Source organism: Sus scrofa, chromosome 14 (assembly GCF_054392235.1).
Source record: "Sus scrofa isolate SSC_HxYL_T2T_F1_AM1 chromosome 14, Sscrofa_HxYL_maternal_Yorkshire_Landrace_v2.0, whole genome shotgun sequence".
Lineage (NCBI taxonomy): Eukaryota > Metazoa > Chordata > Mammalia > Artiodactyla > Suidae > Sus > Sus scrofa.
The window spans coordinates 84,841,442-84,860,789 of record NC_139396.1 but is presented as its reverse complement, the minus strand read 5'-3'; the positions used below and the strand labels follow the sequence as shown (position 1 = coordinate 84,860,789).

The 19,348-nt window shown below is 42.5% G+C and overlaps 1 protein-coding gene across 12 annotated transcripts in view; it reads left to right on the top strand.

The window, feature by feature from the left end:
* FAM13C (family with sequence similarity 13 member C) overlaps positions 1–19,348 on the top strand; it is a 131,367-nt gene that overhangs the window by 69,812 nt on the left and 42,207 nt on the right. For 8 of the 12 annotated variants that reach the window (XR_014827950.1, XR_014827949.1, XM_084996998.1 and 5 more), the window contains 2 exons: positions 828–891; positions 17,128–17,212. Coding sequence is in view for 3 of the 12 variants with exons in the window: in XM_013983265.3 (XP_013838719.1) it covers positions 828–891; positions 17,128–17,212 (149 nt within the window). In the remaining 9 variants the exon portion in view is untranslated. The remainder of the gene's footprint in view (positions 1–827; positions 892–17,127; positions 17,213–19,348) is intronic. The other 4 variants (XM_084997001.1, XM_084996997.1, XM_084996999.1 and 1 more) reach the window with 1 other exon arrangement.

Here is a 19,348-nt window from a genome sequence, read left to right as displayed (position 1 = left end):
GGATTCAGCAGTGTAGAAGGTGGACAGAATCACTGATTTCTCGGAGCTTACATTTTTATGTGGAATTTCCCATAACAGGGTAACTTTGGGTAGTGATAAGGGCTAGGAAAAAAATCTAAGGACCAGGCTATAGAGAGTGAAGAGGAAGGATGCTTTGATCAGAGAGGTCAGGAAGGCCTTGCTAGAAGATGACCTAGAAGCTGAGCCGATGCTACATGCTGGCAAGAGTCAATCTGGTGAAGATTTGGGGAAAAGCACATGTGAAGGTTTTTTTTTTTTTTTTCTTTTTGGGCTGCACCTGTGGCATATGGAAGTTCCCAGGCTAGGGGTCGAATCAGAGCTGCAGCTGCCAGCCTATGCCACAGTCACAGCAACGTGGGATTTGAGTCAAAACTGCTACCTATGCCTTGGCTTGCAGCAATGCTGGATCCTTAATCTGCTGAGCAAGCCCAGGATTGAACCTGTATCCTCATGGATACTTGTTGCCTTCTTAACCCTTTGAGCCACAATGGGAATTTCAAGTGTGAAGGTTTGAACAGGAAACCAGGAAACTGCACTGTATGTTCATGAAACAGAAGGTCAGAGAGGCTGGAGGGTAGGGGACTGGATGGGAGTGACAGGTGGTGGGACAGGAAGACTGGCAGAGCTCAAACACTACAAATTGTTGCAGACTTATAAGGAGCTTGGATTTTGTTCTTTAGACAGTGGGACACCGGTGAAGAGTTTTCAACAGGGCCATGGCCAGATCTGTAGCTGCCAGCTGCAAATGTATATTGTTGAAAGGTTTCTTTTAAATGGAAATATTTTTCTTTCTTTGTATTTTATAGTATAGACCAGAAAGCTACCATTTGGCCAAAGGATGCTTTTGAAACTCAACAGGACTTCGAGGAGGTAGGTGCAATCATTGCTGGTTGTATGCATATGAATTAGCCAGTCATGAAATTTATTATTCTTTTACCTAGTAATAGAAATTTATTTATTTATTTATTTATTTATTTTTAGGGCTGCGCCCATGGCATATGGAGGTTCCTAGTCTAGGGGTTGAATCAGAGCTATAGCCACTGGGCTAAGCCACAGCCACAGCAATGCCAGACCCGAGCCATGTCTGTGACCTACACCACAGCTCACGGCAATGCCAGATCCTTAACCCACTGAGTGAGGCCAGGGATCGAACCTGTGTCCTCATGGATACTAGTCAGATTTGTTTTTTGCTGAGCCACAACAGGAACTCCCAGGAATTTATTCTGATTCAAATTTTTAGTACTTTTGCTCTTAAGTAAACTTGTTTTCCTAGCATTTCTTTGGGCAGTGTTTTCCTTGCTGTGGATCAGATTCATTTAAAATGTTATTTGCAAGATTGTTCATTACGTTTTGGACCTAAGCTAAGTCCCATAGTCATTTCATTATACTTCTTTCAACTTTGCTTCAGGATTGTATAACCATGACTGTGACCATTGCATTTGTAAATTTTTCTCTTAATTTTATTTAACTCCCTGCCCTGCCACCTCCTACTTTTTCTGATAGCTTTTGCAGTCTCAAATGCTTACTATTTTTCCACAGAGCATGATATAGTTTGATATTTGCAGTGTGGTCTTCCAGTATGCTTTGGGATATTGAAGCCATACTTTCCAAACCAAATGGTTTCCCACTGCACTGGACATCACAGTGTTAATTAGCTTGTTCTAGATTTTCTTTGAGATATATAATTTAATTCTGTTGGAAATCAATATAGTATAATTAGGATCCCTGTTGTTACAAATGCCTTAGCTTAAGATGTTGCTTTGGAATACTGTAATTTCTCTTGTCCTCGTTATATAATTAAGGAGCAGTGGGTGGTATATCTGATTAGGATTGTGGCAAAAGAATGAAAGGACTTGATGCTCAGATGCCAGGAAGAGAAATGATGGGCTTTGGGTAAATTGTTTGTCATTTGAAGATGCATCTCTCTTCTTCCTCCCCCACGAAAGGCAATTACTGAACTTAGATGGGTTTTTTTTTTTCTCTGTAGAATTTGGCAGAAATGAATAGCCAAGGTAAACCAGGTGCCTTATTAAACTCAGTTAATAACTGAGGTCGTGGAAAATATCCTAAAGATAACAACACAGAAAACTGCCTGTTACTCCTTTGAGCATAGAGACAGCCTTCAGATTCCACAATCTCAATGGTGATAACAGGATGGAAAAAGGAGTTTGAGGAGATTGAGGCAATAAACTGAACTGTTTGCCCCACTGGGAATAAGCACAATGCTAGTTGTAAAGAACACTGATTTATTTTGTCATAAGTGCCTAGAAAAAGGAGGGGCTTGTAAGAGTCAACTTATGATACTTTCAGATATTTGGGAGAGACTCTGAATTGTGAGTTGGAACCCCATGAAAATACTAAGATGACTTGAGCATTCTCAAATTACAGTGGCATAACGCTCTATTTGAAAAACTGCTTTGCTGTATCCCTTCACTATATTGTATTTGAAAATTACATGAACTGTGCCAGCTCACTGCCCTGGGATTACATGGGTGCCAGAGTGCTGAATGGAGCCAGGCATGTGAAAGAGCAGTCAGCGGCATATTGTACATGTGTGCTTTTCCACGAAAAGGTGGTGCTGCTGATCCAGACTTGTTGATGACAGTGAATGTGTATTCAAAGTGGAATTGCTCCATTTACAAGGGTAAATCATGTGTGCAGATCATTTTGTGACTAAGGTTTGAAGACTGTTGGAAACCTTAGAAAAGCTTGAATGGGGCAACTCATGGTCCAAGGCCATGTAGGGAGGGCTGACGTGTTCAGACTCAATGATGGAGACCTCCTGTAGACTAGGAACATATTGTTTAAATTATTAAAGTGTAGTTGATTTACAGTGTAGTGCCAATTTATGCTATATAAAAAAGTGACCCAGTCATATGTATCTTTACATTCATTTTTTGACATTATCTTCCATCATATTCTATCCCAAGAGATGGGATATAGTTCTCTGTGCTGTACAGCAGGATCTCATTACTTATCCATTCTAAATGGAATAGTTTGCATTTACTAACTCCAAACTCTCAGTCTGTCCCACTCCCTCTCCCCCTTGGCAAACACAAGTCTGATCTCTATGTCTGTGAGTCTGTTTCTATTTTGTAGATCGGTTCACTTGTGCCATATTTTAGATTCCACATGTAAGTAATATCATATGGTATTTGTCTTTCTCTTTCTGACTTTCACTTAGTATGGAAATTTTTAGTTGTGTCCATGTTGCTGCAAATGGCATTATTTTGTTCTTTTTTATGGCTGAGTACTATTCCATCATGTATATGTACCACATCTTCTTAATCCATTCATTTGTAGGTGGACATTTAAGTTGTTTCCATGTCTTGGCTAGTGTGAATAGTTCTGCAGTGAACATAGGGGTGCATGTATCTTTTTCGATGAAAGTTCTGTCTGGATATATGCGCAGGAGTGGGATTGCTGGATCATATAGTAGTTCTATATTTAGTTTTCTGAGGAACTTCCAAACTGTTTTCCAGAGTGGTTGTACCAATTCCCATCAACAGTGTAGGAGGGTTCCCTTTTCTCCACACCCTCTCCAGCATTTGTTAATTTGTGGACTTATTAATGATGGCCTTTCTGTTAGGTTGAGGTGGTACCTCAATGTAGTTCTGGTTTGCGTTTCTCTAATAATTAATGGTGTTGAGCATCTTTTCATGTGCCTATCGGCCATCCATGTGTCTTTTTTGGAGAAATGTATGTTTAGATCTTCTGCCCATTTTTTGATTGGGTTGTTTGTTTTTTTGTTGTTGTTGAGTTGCATAAGTTGTCTCTATATTTTGGAGATTAAGCCCTTGTTGGTTGCATCATTTGCAAAGATTTTCTCTGTGGGTTGTCGTTTCATTTGAACATATTAAACTGGGTCTTCCCTAGCATTTCCCAAACTTATAGAATACCCAACTCTTTTTTGGAAGACCCCCCCCCCAAATTACCATTCCTTTAGACAAATGAGTCTTATGGAATACATATGGGAAATACTTCTTTAGTATTTTTAATGTAAATAGAAAATACATATAGAAAAATGCACATAAGTATACACCTAGGTGAATTCTCACAAAGTGCACAACCAGAACTGAGAAAAAGAACACTATTAGCATCCCAGGCACCCCTTTTTAATTCCTTCCAGTCACTGTTCCCCTATAAGGATAACTGTTCTTTAGACTTAAGTAGATTTGTTTTGTCTGTTTTTGAACTTGTTATAAATGGACTATATGTACTCTTTTGTGTCTGGTTTAATTTACTTACTAAATGAGAGATTCATACATGTTTGGCACGTAGTTTTAGCTTTCATTCTTCTTGCTGTAACCCATTGTATGGCTTTTTCTAGTTTTTGACTGTTATAATCAGTTGCTACTAATTGTAATTTTTTTTTTCTTTTGAGGGCTGTACCCGTGGCATATGGAGGTTCCAAGGCTAGGGGTCTAATTGGAGCTACAGCTGCTGACCTATGCCACAGCTACAGCAACACCATATCCAAGCCTCATCTGTGACCTACACAACAGCTCACGGCAACACCCGATCCTTAACCCACTGAGCAAGGCCAGGGATCAAACCTGCCATCTCATGGTTCCTAGTTGGATTCTTTTCCACTGTGCCACAACGGGGACTCCATAAAGAGTTTCTTGAACCTCATAAGAAGCATGGTCCACAAGTATTTTCCAGGTGTTTCTATGGATGCTAATGTTGTAGTTGTTGATTATAACAGTGTTAAGATATTACATATATGCTTTATATTTTCCCCAGATTTCACATCTACTTTTTAAACTTCTTCATTCTACTTTCTCTGTGACAGATAGATGGGGCCCAGCTGTATTTGATTCCAGATCTGGTACTTGACCAAGGTCTCCAGTCTATTCAGTAAGGTCTCCTCTATGCAGTAAGGTCTCCTCTATGTAGCAGGTCTCTTCTATACAGTAACTTGACCCGAGGTCTCCTCTATGCAGTGTGATGTAACACAGATACCTATCGATGTCTGTCTCTGTGTATGTTCCCCATGCTTTCCCAGTGAACTGAAAACAATCACTTCTTGTCTCCCCAGGGCATGAGTACAAATTTGATTCCTGCCAGTCTCACTTGTCTTCTGCCAGTCTCAAGCCCCTGGTTTTTGACTTTGGTCTCTTGATAGGACTTGCATCTCCATTCCATGAGTTTCAGTGTCTCTGGAACTATTCTATAGGAGTTGGTTTCTGAAAAACTTGAGTTTCCTTTCTGCCATTGACCTGAGCTTTCAAGTCTGCCTCTACAAGACATCAGATTTTATTGGCTGTGGTGTCCTGATCCTGATTGGAAAATACTCTAGATTTGAGATCTGTTAATGTCTCCTTCACCTTAGCTCTTGGTTTTAGTCATTTCCCTATGTGCGTATAATTGATAATCAGTCAGTAGTCCCCAAAGTTGCTTGAAGAATAAAATGAGAAAAAATATTGTTTTCCTCTCCACATCTTAGCAGATCCCATTCTTGGCTTCAGTTTAATTAAGAAAAATAACAGGAAGTTCCTGTTGTGGCTCGGTATGTTAAATATTGTCTCTGTAAGGATGTGGGTTCTATCCCTGGCCTCCCTCAGTAGGTTAAGGATCCAGCATTGCTGCAAGCTGCAGTGTATGTCTCGGATGTAGCTCGGATCTGGTGTTGCAGTGTCTGTGATGTAGGCCTGCAGCTGCAGCTCCAATTTGGCTCCTAGCCCAGGAATTTCCATATGCCATAGGTGCAGCCATAAAAAGAAAAAAAAATTAATTAAAAAAGAGAAAATAACAGATGTATGAGGAAAACTAATGTATCTCTTATTCCCTGAGAAAACATGCCATATTATGTCTTTATAATTCTTTCTCCAACTCCCAGACTACATATCATAAAGCATCACATTAATCTCTTTCAGTTTTTGATTTGTAAAATTGAGGCAGAAGTTTTCAAATTGGGTTAACTCAAGGTGTGCTTTCAGTTTTAACACTTATCGCGTCATTCTTTTTTTTTTTTCTCACTGCCTGTAGAATTTAGTCATAGGTTCCCATGAGGGATGGAATGAGGCAACTTATGTCCCTTTTCAAGTGTATATGCACATGTCTATGTGTGTATCTGCATGTGAAAGATTTGATTGCTTTTTTTATTACCATCCATAGTTTGGCATATAGATAAATTTTGGCATCAAGCTGTATCAGACCTCCAGATGGTACTTACTGTTTTGTCTGAGATATGTTTCTCCTCCAAAATCGTTTTAATTTCAAGAAACAGTCTAGCAAGAGGTTTCTTTAGACCCCTGATACTCCTGAGTTGGCTGAATGGTGTTTTTTTCTGTAGGAATAGGCAGCTGTATTTTCCTCTTGAAATGCAAACTCAGTCTACAGGGTTGGGCCTTAGATCAGGATTGACTGAGAATTTTTTTTTCCCCAGTGTCTGGGATTTTTTTCCTTGTGACTGAAAGTTAATTCAAGCTGGCTTTAATAAATAACAGGCTTTTATTGATTCACACACCTGGAACTTTAGGATCAGGATAGGCTTCACGCATGGCTAAATCCAGGGATTAAAGACTTGTCATGTAGATGCTATTTCTTTCTATCTCTTGACTCTACTTTCCTATCCTGATTTCATCTTTATGTCAGCCCCTCTCTGTGGACACATTATTCTTACAGCTAGTAATTCCAGTGTATGTTAGTCTTCTTTTTAAAATTTTTTTAAAGTTAAAGTACAGTTGATTCACAATGTTTTTTCTGGTATGATTTCCTAAGTTGAAAGAAAGTGGTCTTGCTTCCCTACCAACGTTTCTTCCTCAGCAGGAACAGTGTCCAATGATTCATTTAATTTTAGCTCACTTCTCTTTTCATTATCAATAAGGACATCCTGCAGCCAACATGGTCATGGTGTAAACCCCAGTTCTCTTTTCCAGTTGAATGAACCGCACAGCAAAGAAACTCAGAGGTATTTCCAGGCCTGGTTTATTTTGCCCCCTCATTCAGAAGCAACTCTCCAGCCTGGCTTCTCATTTCCAGGGAAACCAGGTTTATAGTCATCACCCTCAGGGGAATCCTTAAGAATAGCACTGGCAGAAAATGTGGAAGCTGTGGCAGCAGCTGGTCAGAATTTCTCCTTGTCTGGGAATTGACTTGGAGAAACTTCAGGGGTGTTGGGCTGAGCAGAGAAATTATGGTAAGACTCACCGTAGCTGACCCACTATGTTTGCCTTTTGCTTAACAGCCTTGCCTTCCCACACCCCACCCTGCTGTCCCCTGTTCTTTCCTCCATCCACTTCCTTGCATTTACTCCTGTCCACACTACTAATTTCCTACTCTCTCATGACAGGCTGGAAGGGACTCTGTCTATTTAGTGATTCCAGGTTTCAGCCTGTGCGGTAGCTTTCATTGCTTTGTAGCTAAAGGAGAAACATAAGAACAATGTAGTAAGGGTTTTTATAAAACCGACGTTGAGAAATAACTCTTTGGAGATTGTTCTTAAAAATTTCATTTTGTGATGAAATGATGGGGAGCTTTGTTTATTCATATCTATCTATCTATCCATCCATCCATCTACCCATCATTCTGTCTATCTATCCATCCATGTATTTTCCACATGATCTCACTTGGCAAAATGTAAAGCTCACAGTTTTCATGATATTCTCTGTCCCCCCACACACTCCCCTGCCAACTTACTTCTACTGATCCTAAGACCAAATTTTTGCCTGAAAGCTGTGATTTTGGGGCTGTTTTTTAAAGGAGTAATTCTTTCCTTCAGTAGTATTTATTACGAAGCAAATGTGTATCCAGTTCTGACTTGGGAACTGGAGTTGGGTGTGGGGGCTGCAGTAGAAGAATGAACTTTATTATCCTTACTTTTCAAGGATTTACAGTATCTTTTACCTTTTTAGGGCATTTTTGGCTTTCTTAGGACTATAAAACTCAGATTTTAAGGGAGGCAAATGCTTAATTTTCACATTTTCTAGCAAAGTATTAGTATTTGAGAAAACAGCTGATGCTTTCCAGTGTGACCTGACATTTTTAAAGACACAGGCTGGTAACTTATTTCATATGGCAAATGATTTTATGATTTCCAGTGGAATGGTTATTAATTTCTAATATTAATTGAATTTTAGAAATTGAAAGGGTTAATATAGTGTCATCAGAAAAAAATAAATTGGGAGTTCCCATTGTGACTCAGCAGCTTAAGAACCCAACACTGTGTCCGTGAGGATGTGGCTTTGATCCCTGACCTCACTCAGTGGGTTAAGGATCGATCTAGCATTGCTATAAGCTGTGGGGTAGGTCACAGATATGGCTCAGATCTGGCATTGGTGTGGCTTTGGTTTTGGCTGTGGCTCCACCTGCAGCTCTAATTCAACCCCTAGCCCAGGAGCTTCCATATGCTGCAGGTGCAGATGTAGAAAGAAGAAAAAAGGAAAACAAGATAAAGTGCCTCTGGATCAATGTGGTTGGATGGTTTGCCCACAGACACAGAAGTAACAAATGGTAGATTTGAGATTAAAAGTACCTGTGGTCCCTCTGCTGTGCACACATCTTACTGAGTTTAGTTTTTAAGCAGAGTATTTTTCAGGACTAAATGAAATTGGGACTTAAGGTACCACAAAGAAGTAACCATATGGGCTACAACGTGGACTAGATTCATGGACTTCAGCCTAAGCGACATAATTGATGTTGTGGAAAAATGTTTTCTTTTTAGGGGGTTTATTCTATCTTAAAACTTGTGCTTTTGCATGGTTTAAGTACTAGACATGACAAAGAGAAGCCATTGAAGTTCACTCTGTGAGTTGAAAAAGAGACATGCTCTTATTTTTGAAAAATCAATGTTTTATCATCTAGAAAAGCTCACAGTCCTGAATGAAAACATGAATTTATAAACTGTATTATTCTCTCTCAAACATCTTGTTTTTATTGCTTATTTAAAAAAGTGAACATAATGAGGATATCCCAAAGAGGTATAGGACTCCCGCTTCCCAGGTTAAAATCAAATCAGAGAGGAGGGAGTGGGAGGGACAGGGAGTTTGGGGTTGATAGAGGCAAATTATTCCATTTAGAATGAATAAGCAATGAAGTCCTACTGTACAACACAGGGAACTATATCCAGTCTCCCTGGGTAGACCAAGATTGGAGATGATATGAAAAGGAATGTAAATATACATACGTGTGTGTGTATGTATATATATATGTATGTATGTATGGGTGACTGAGTCACTATGACATACAGCAGAAATTGACACAACACTGTAAATCAACTCCAATAAACATAAAAATTTAAAAAGTCATCTGGTTGGAAGAAAATTTGGTTTGCATAATTATGTGTGGTGGCAAGATTGTCTTTGGAAAAGAAAGGCTGCTGTCATGGGAGTAGAACCTGGATCCTCTTGTCAGCAGAAGACTACTTGAAGTGAATAGCTTGTTCTCTGAGATTGAATCTCTCCACTGGGTAGTGCAGGAAGGTGAAGGCTGGCCATCCTGCACAGAAAAAACTGGGATGGGCCAAGCATCATCCTTCAGTTAGACTGGGCTGCAAAGCATGGTGAAAGGTAAGCAACACAGGCCCCACAGGGATTAGTGTCCCTGGGAATGGGGTGGATTAGTCATTTTCTTTCTTGCTTGCTTGCTTTGCTTTGCTTTGCTTTCTTCCTTTCTCCTCTTTCTCCCTTTGTCTGTCTGTTTTTTTCTTTCTCTTTCTTTCTTTCTCTTTCTTTCTTTCTCTTTCTTTCTTTCTTTCCTTCTTTCTTTCTTCCTTTCTTTTTTTTCTTTTCTTTCTTTTCTTTCTTTCTTTCTTTCTTTCTTTCTTTCTTTCTTTCTTTCTTTCTTTCTTTCTTTCTTTCTTTCTTCCTTCCTTCCTTCCTTCCTTCCTTCCTTTCCTTCCTTTCCTTCCTTTCCTTCCCTTCCTTCCTTCCTTCTTTGTCTCTTTCTTCCTTCCTTCCTTCCTTTCACTTTTTAGGGTTGTACGTGCAGTATATGGACATTCCTAGGCTAGGAGTCTAATCAGAGCTGGAGCTGCCAGCCTGTGCCAGAGCCATGGCAATACCATATCTGAGCTGCATCTGTGACCTCCATCACAGCTCATGGCAATGATGGATCCTCAACCCACTGAGTGAGGCCAGGGATCAAACCCATATCCTCAAGGATACTAGTTGGGTTTGTAATCCACTGAGCCACAACAGTAGCTCCAAATTTGGCATTTTCTTGGTAGCCATCACCATTGGAAGAAGTCCTACTTCTTTTGGCAGGAATATCCAGAGTACAGCGGCCACAGTTCAAGAGGTAACTCTGCCTTGCTTCTGAGCACCCCATATTTTATACTTCCTGATGTGGTGGTCCAGCACCAAAGATGGATGCCAGGGCTAGAGGCTATTGAGGGTATAGATCAGGGAAAAGTTATTGTTCCTAGGACAGGTAGAGCTAAACAGGCAACCAAGGCAGGGGCTGAGGGAGCATTTCTTCAAGTGTGGACCTTGGACCTCCTGCATCTAAGCAACCCTGCCCCAGACCACAGAATCCAAGTCTGTCCCTTTCTGGGAGTGCACATCTGTAACAAACTCCCTGGTGATTCATAGGCTTGTAGAAAATTGGAGCCAGGGAAGCAGGGAGGCTTGAAACTGGATACTCACAAGGGCCTCCCTGGTACTACCAGAAGGGTCCAGGAAAATAAAACATATATAATGGCTGTCTTTTTATTTTTCTTTTCTATTATTTTATTTTTGCTTTTTAGGGCTGTTCCCGCGGCAAATGGAGGTTCCTGGCTAGGGATCAAATCGGAGCTACAGCTGCTGGCCTACACCACAGCCACATCTACACAGAATCCAAATTGCATCTGCAACCTACACCACAGCTCACAGCAATGCCAGATCCTTAACCCACTGAGCGAGGCCAGGGATCAAACCTACAACCTCACGGTTCCTAGTCGGATTCCTTTCCGCTGCGCCAGGACAGGAGCTTCTTATTTTTCTTTTTTTAAAGGATGAGTATATTTTATTGTTTCTATGAAGCCTGGTCACAATGACTTCTTTTTTTTTCATTTTTAATATTTTATTTTATTTTTTGTTAGAGTTGGTTTACAGTGTTGTATCAGTTTCTGCTGTATAGCATAGTGACCCAGGCATACATATCTATACATTCTTTGTCTCATTCTTTTTCATGGTTGGCTCCCCTTCTTCTTATCATGCTTAGGTACAGCCATGAACAATGGTGGCGTTGTTCCAGCCCTCTTGGAACTGCAAAGGGCCAGTAAATAGGTAGAGAAATCAAGAAGAGTCCACAGTATAGCGAGTATTGGGAAGGAAAAACACAAGATGCTGAAAGAGAAAGTGGGGGGCCCTTGTCTGAAGAAGGTTATCAGAACTGGCTCAAGATTTGACAGAACTCTGACTATGAGGCAACTAGAGCTGAATTCGGCCTGGGGAGGTTCAGGCAGGGAGTGGATGGGAAGGAAGGGTGGAGTGTGTGAGGACTGGAACATACTCAGGAAATGTGAGCTCAGGGAAGAAGGATGGGCGGTAGACATAGGGGTGTGCAGGGACCCCATCGTAACCTCAGTTTTGAGCAGATTTCCAATTTGATATTGATCCATATAACCTTAGAGAATCTCTGTGTAACTTTTGGGTAGCTAAAGGGATAGGGCCATTTAACCTCTTCATAGAATTTAAAAGTAAGTTAGCTCGATGACTGGGGAATTGCAGACAAAGGCATCTGAAAATAGTGTTTCAGCCTGTGTGGGTGTTCTCCACTCCAACCCAACTAAAGTGGGACCTTGTAATTGTAGAGGAGAGAAAACAAGGAGAGTATTTTCTGAAACAAGTAGCATATTTTCCATTATGTAAAAGAGAAAAATGAGCTTTTCAAAAACCCCACCAAGGTTTCATGGATGTCTCTCTGGTGTCTTTGGTGACTGGATGGGAGAACTGGGAAAGCAGAGATGGTTCTTGTTGTTGAGAGGATCCAAGAAATTGAGCCTTGCTCAATTTTCCTGCAGATCCTAAAGACCCATCCAGGGAGACTTGGGATGTGAACCTGGAAAAGTGCTAGAGGCTGGCCTTGAGGGATGGGCTGGGGGCAGCCTGGTTGGGAGCACAAGCCCCCAGGGAAGAGGAGGGAGCACTAGGACCACAGGGCTTCACTGCCCTTCATTTTTCAATCAGAGGAAGGCTTATTTCTGCATTAAAGGTCACCCAGTCAGGCAAGGTTGGAGAGAGTGACAACTGTTTGCTCTCTCTCTCCCCAGGCTTGTAGTTCCTCTCCTCCATAGCCCTGTGAGAGTAGTAACTGGCATTATTGTTTGATTTCTTTGCCTGTTTATTAGCTGGTTCCCCAGTAGACCGGAGCCCCATGAGGAAGGGGCTGACATGGGTCTTGTGCTGCTCCAGAACCCATCTCAGCTTTTTGTGCATTGAGAGCCTGGGAGCTGCCCTGTGTGGTACAGCTGCTAGGGGCATGACCCTCACATCCAATGGCCTTCTCAGGGGCGGCCCCATGGGGCTTCACCCAAATGAGACAGGCTTGATGCCACCTGTCGCCCCCTTGTAGGGCATGTGTGTGACAATGGTAAAAGTCATAGGTAAAGCCTCCTGCTTCCACTATTCTGGGTTCCCTGTCATCAGGCCCATCTCACACAGTCCTCAGGTCATGGGTCTGTTCAGGGTGGGCAAGGGACATGGCTGATGACAGTCGATGGGCGGTTTCTTCCATTCTTCCTCTGCTACTCACTTCCAGTGGTTGATGTTCTCCCTTCTACCTGGAGGTCTTCTTGTCCCTGGAGACCTTCATCATCTCTCTGCTGTTCCATTGGCCACTCTGTCCTTCCTCATTCCTTTAAGCTTCCTCCTATCTGATGTCTGAGAGAGGACTAGATCAGCCATGCAGACACACACCTTTGACCCTCAGAGTCTCAGCTTCAGCCTGAGTACAAGTGAGGGAGGAAGGGAAAGATGGGTGCGAACCACCCCATTACTGCCTCTGTCCATAACTGGGTGTCTGCATTACACCCCACTCTCTGGGGGAGTGGAGAGGCCTCTGAACTCTCTGACTGGATGAACTCTGCAATGAACTTCTTTGCTGTTTCTTTGCATTGTATGAACACATGGCTTGGTTCCACAGACACCGTCCAAGCACCCATACCATCAGGTTCTGTGCACCAGCCTTGTTTGCTTTTTTTTTTCTTGAAAGTTGGAAGGGAACTTACAAGTCACCAAGGCTCAGGTTCTGCCCAGGCAGATGCAGAGAGGGAGCTTGGGAGGTAGAGTGATAAGCCGAGGCCTCAAATTTGCTGTGGGGTTTGGCCTCCTGCATGACCAGCCCTCTGCCCCTGGGATTGGAAATGCATGTAATTACCACACATAATAACCACCATGTCTGGTGCTTGAGTGTTTACCACATGCCAGTGCTGTGAGAAGTGCTTTCTGTGCTGTCCCTCATTTAATTCTTAGAGCAGGTGCCATTGTCACCGTCATTATTGCCTCTAAGATTAAGGCTCAGAACAGCTAAGATACCTGCCTAAAGTCAGGTGCACAGTGTGTAACAGATGTGCCCTCTGGTTCTACATGAAGGCTGCATCCTAGATGTCTTGGTAGAGTATACAGGAATGCATAGAGTATATGAGAGGCAGCTGGTTCCATGTCATCCCGCTAAATATAGAGAAGGACTGGTTTTCGTTCTGTTGTACTCTTGGGTTTTTGTGTTTGGTTGTGTGTCTTTTTAGGGCTACACCTGCAGCATATGGAAGTTCTCAGGCTAGGCGTTGAATCAGAGCTGTAGTTGCCGGCCTACACTACAGCCACAACAACTCGGGATCCAAACCACGTTTATGACCCACACCACAGCTCACGGCAATGCTGGATCCTTAACACACTGAGGCCAGGGTTGGAACCTGTGTCCTCATGGATACTAGTTAGGTTCATTACCACTGAGTCACAACAGGAACTTTTGGGGTTTTTTAAGTTAGGATAAAAAGACACAACATAAAATTTACCATCTTAACCCTTTAAAGTGCACAGTTCAGTGACATTAAGCTCCTTCACACTCTTGTGCAACTATTACTATTATCCATCTCCAGGACTTTATCTTCCTCATCTTCAACTCTGTACCTGTTAAACAGTGACTCTTTCCAACTTCCAACCAGCCCCAGGCAACCACAATTCTACTTTCCATCTCTATGAATTTTATTATTCTAGACATTGTTCTTCTGTGACTGGCTTATTTTAGGTGTAACATAATGTCCTCAAGGTTCATCTATGCTGTAGTGTGTGTCAACATTTTCTTTCTCTTCAAGGCTAAATAGTATTCCATTGTAGATATATATCACATTGTATTTATCAATTCATCTGCTGATGGACACTTGGTCTGCGTCTACCTTCGTATTAATCTAGTAATACTCTCTTAGGTCTGCCATTAAAAAAAAAATGATACCACAGACTCAGGGGCTGAAACAAGATTTATTTTCTCATGGTTCTGGAGGTGGGAAGTCCAAGATTAAGGTGCTGGTAAAACTGGTTTCTCCCGAAGCCTCTCCTTGGCTGCAGATGGCTGCCTGCCTTCTCACTATGTCCTCACCTGGCCTTTTCCTCTGTATATGTGCATCCCTGGCCTCTCTCCTCTTAGAGGGCCCTGAGGGATTAGAGCCTCAGCCTTACAACCTTATTTTACCTTGATTGCTTCTTAAAGGTTCTGTCTCCAAATACAGTTACACAGGGGGTGAGAGAGGCAACATAGGAATTTGGGAGAGTCAATTCAGTTCATAACACATTTCTTGGTTATTCTGAGTAATGTTTCTATGAACATGGGTATACAAATGTCTGTTTAAGTCACTGCTTTCAGTTTTTTTGGGGTGTATATCCAGCAATGGGCTAGCTGGATCTATTTTTAGAATGACCATGTTTGAAAAACTACCTATTTTTAGAACTACCATACTGTTTTCTGTAGCTGCTGTACCATTCTACACCCTTATGGTGCTAGTTCTTAATTTTCAGAATAGTTTTGCTCGTTTTGAGAGGTCACCCCTATTTCTAAGGTTCTTTAGTAGGAAGCTTGCCTGGAATCATTCTTTTTGCATCCCTGATGCCTGGTTACTAAATCTTTCCAGAAACATGGTGCCCTTGCTCCTCTGTGTCTCCTGTTAGTAACCTTGGGCTCTTGTTTCCACCTTGATTGCTCACAGAACATCCTAGAAAGGAAGAAGCTGTAAAAAATGGCCTGATGTTGAGCAGATGGGTCATTCCAGCTGTGGGCTCCAAGGCAACAGCCCCTGAGCACAGGGGATGGGGAGTTGGGGGTGGGGTTAGGGGTGGGGGTGTGCCAGTTCTCACGTCATCTCTGAGCGTGGTGGGGGAGGGGTCCTGAGCCTGAGAAGCCCCTGCTACTTTCAAACTGGCCTAGAAACAACAGATTTAAGAAATTTCTCAGTGAGCAGCTTTTAAAACATACTTCAGGTTCATACTTAAAGGCCCTGTCTCCAAATATAGTTACACAGGGGGTGAGAGAGGCAACATAGGAATTTGGGAGAGTCAATTCAGTTCATAACACATTTCTTGGTTATTCTGAGTAATGTTTCTATGAACATGGGTATACAAATGTCTGTTTAAGTCACTGCTTTCAGTTCTTTTGGGGTGTATATCCAGCAGCAGACTAGCAGATAGGGGAGTCTGTGCAGGAAGGGCCTGGAGTGTGAGGAGGTGTTGGGGGTGGGTGTTCATGTGCAGAAGGTGGGAGGGTGTAGATGGGGATTAGGGGTGGGCATGTGTGGGAACACAGTGTGAGAGTGGGAGTTGGGTATGGGGTGTGGGGGTGCATATAAAGCAGGATGTTGGTGTGCGGTGATGGAGATAAAAAGGGCTGAGTGTGAGGGGTAGGAATGAGAATGTGTGTGGGGTGGAGGTGGGGTATTTGAAGTTGAAAGTATGAGTGGAGTAGAGTTTGAAGGTAGGAGGGTTGGGCATGAGGGTATGAGAGACAATAGCTGAAGGTACATGTAGGGCAGGGGGCGTGGTGCCTGTGTGTCACAGGGTGTGAAAGTATATAAGGGAAGTGGGTATATGGAGTAGGATGTGGCTGTTGGGATAAGGGTGTGTGGGGAATAGATTATGTGGAGAGCAGGCTGTAGGTGTGGTGTGTATGTGTGTGTGTGTTGCAGGTTCATAGTAGGGAAAATGGCTCCACCCCAGGTAGCCTCCCTGCCAGGAAACTGGTGGGTGGAAGAAGAGGGGAGTCCAGCCAGGGACTCGGTCTGACTCACTTCACCTGGTCATCTGGTAGGGGAATTAATTTGCTGGGCATCTGCATCACAGCAGGATATGTGCGTCAGAACATATGACTGACAGTCTTTATGACTTTGTTCTTATTAAGCACCATGGAAGAAATTTAAAATGAGAAAGGAAGAGGTGTGAGGGGATGTCATGCTGGGAGTTAGAAAAGATCAATTGCTTCTCCCTCAGTGGCTGGGTCAGACTAAGGGGCCAAGGTCATCTCCCTCCATCCCTACTCTGTTCTTGATAAAAGACAGCTGTGGCTAATCCCATGTGAGCGAAGTAACTTCAGAAGATACATACACACACCCCTACCCACATGCACACACACCGCATGCCAAGCTAGTTAAAGGAGTCCCAGAGCACCTCAGCGATGCCAGGCAGCCTCTGCAGCAGTAACCCTCTGTGCACTGCGGTTTGGTCTGCTGCAGTCTTTGCGGTGGAGGGATGCTGGCTTTTATGAATGGTAGCTGGGAGGGGCCTCAGGTCACCCGCTCCTGATGTCAGCACAATGAATGAAACACTGGCACAGTGTAAAGCCTCTAACACTCAGGAAGCAGATACCTCCTCAGATTGGTTATCTGGGTGCAGCGTCTCTTGCTGACGAAATCACCAGTCCCATGTGTCACAGATAATCCATATGCGTTAGGATTTAAATGAAGCAGAAACTGAGGCTGCATGTGGAATAACTCTGCATCTGATTCTGGCACAGCCAGCTCTGCCTGAAGCAGCCAAGGCCCCCTTCCTGCCGGTCGCCTGAGAAAGGAGCTGCAGACCCAGCACTCTCTTAAGATCTAAGGGAGCAAGCCTGATGTTCTGCTTTTGCTGGCAGAATTCCTTTCTAAAGCTCCAAGCCCTGGAAACTGATCTGTGCTCTGCCTTTTTGACACACCAGGGAGAAGCTACTCAGGTGCACGGAGTCAAGGATCCAGCCCTGGTGGCCACCCAGAGTTCGCCAGCTGGAGGGGCAGATGCGACAGGTAAGAGGCTGGGCTGGGCTAGGGAGGTCCTCAGTTGTGCTCTCAGGATACTTCAGCCTCTTGCTGCTATCTCTAAAACCTGGTCCCCCATGGGAAACTGCCTGGTGCAATGAAAGCTGAGGAGGTGCCTGTGGCTCCAGGGAGCTGAGAGGGAGGAGGAGGAATTAAGATGGGTTGGAATCTAGATCTTTCTCTCTAGCCGGGGGCCAAGAGTCAGACTTCCCGAGCTGGCATCAGGTGAAGAGCATCCACTTCACCTGATGCCACTCTTCATTTTCCTAATGGTTGTCCTATGACAAACAAGGGGTATGTTTATATCACTGGATTTAGATAATCTCTGTGATTTTGAGAGTCATATTTTTGAGGGATTGAGGGAGTAGGGGAGTTTCCACATTGCTAGTTCCTTTCTTCTGTTAATTGCTTGTAAAATGATCCTTCAGCCCAGGGAATGTGGAGGTGAGTGACATAACTCCTTATGATTCCATGTTGTCTTATGCTGTCTCATTTTTTTCATTAATTTCTAAATTGAAAAGTCTCAAACTTGGGTCTATTTGTCTGTTAGTTTCTCTAGTTTTCATCTCAGGGATGGTAGGTTGACTCACAAGCAGGAGGCAAATGAATGCTTGCAGAAGACTTTGATAGGAAAGAAATCCTAAATAGATGTGATTAGAAAAGACAGTTTATATTTTCTAACCCAAAGGGGTCAGAGGTTTGCAGACTGGTTTCAGAATGGATGGGAGAACTAGACATAGGTGAGCTGGCTTCATGAGATGTCCTTTAGCTCCAGGAACTGAAGGAAGAGACTTCCAAAGGTAATCTATTTCAGTCCCCTTAGCAATAGTGCATTGTAGACATTACTGTTTGAAAAAGGTCCACATGATATAATAGGCAACACAGTCATCTCCAATGTTAGAATATGTATTAATAATGGTGTCTAATAATAGCTAGTAATAGTGGCTTCTATTGTTATTTAAGACTTTCTATGATCCAGGCATGGTTCTAAGTTCTTCATAGCTATTAATTTAAATCCTTAACCTTGTGACATAATAGTATTCATAGTAAGGACACAAAGGCTTAATATGACCCTGTAAGTAAGTGGTAAAATTATTTCCCTGTGGGTGCAGGTGGCCAGTTGGCTGTCCTATCACCTGGTGAGCTCCTCTGTTCTGTTGACCATTGTGTTTGAATGAGATGTAAGTAAAACTGGGAAGGAACCAATGTCAAGCCAGTTAGGGATTTGAGTCACATTATTAGACAGCATCCTTCTTCTTCAACCCCATATTACACTCCCTGTAAACAAACAACATAAAAGACACATAAAGAAGTCCCAAGCCAAATACAAATTAACTTTTGAATTATCTGATGTTTCATAAAGCTTCACAAGTATCTGGCAAAGACTGTTCAATAAAATATTTGTTGCATGTTGGATATGGATATATGTAATATAAAACTATTATTGACGTGTGTCTTATTTTTTACAGAGGTCAATAATAGTTTTATATTTTCTTCTAGATGGACAGGATTTTGAATAAACTTATTAACACATTCTTTATAAAACAGAAATGCATACTGAGTTGATGTAGGGCTCACTCCCACAAAGGAACCACTGGTATATTCCATGTTAAATATCAAATGGAAGAAATGAGCCATTACTGAGGAGGTTTGTGGGCTACATCTGGATTTTCCAAAATGTAGGTGAATCTGAGATACTCTAGGGTCCTTCTAAGAGAGTTTATGAAAAAGAGAGATTTGCATTGTGTGTGTCTGGGGTGTGTTTGCATGTGCGTGCATGTGTGTGTACTAGGCAAGAACAGCTCCTGAAAGTTTTTCAAGGTAAAACCCATCCTGACATTTCTCTCCTTTGCAAAAGGTCTTGTTTAGCTAAAATGACTGCATGAGAATTGACACAGGAAAAGTACAGAAGTCCCAACCCTGATATTGGACCTTGGAATGCTTTATTTGGCACATATTTTATTTTAAAAATTCCCTTTGTCACAGTCTGGAAACCACCCACTAGATGTTTTCAGGGACCTAAGGGACCTTCATTTTGCAGGAATAGTGCCAAAGTGATGAGCACTTGGAAGAGGCTTTCACAGTTCAAGTTGTGGAGTGGTTTGGTCTCACTGGCTTCCAAGA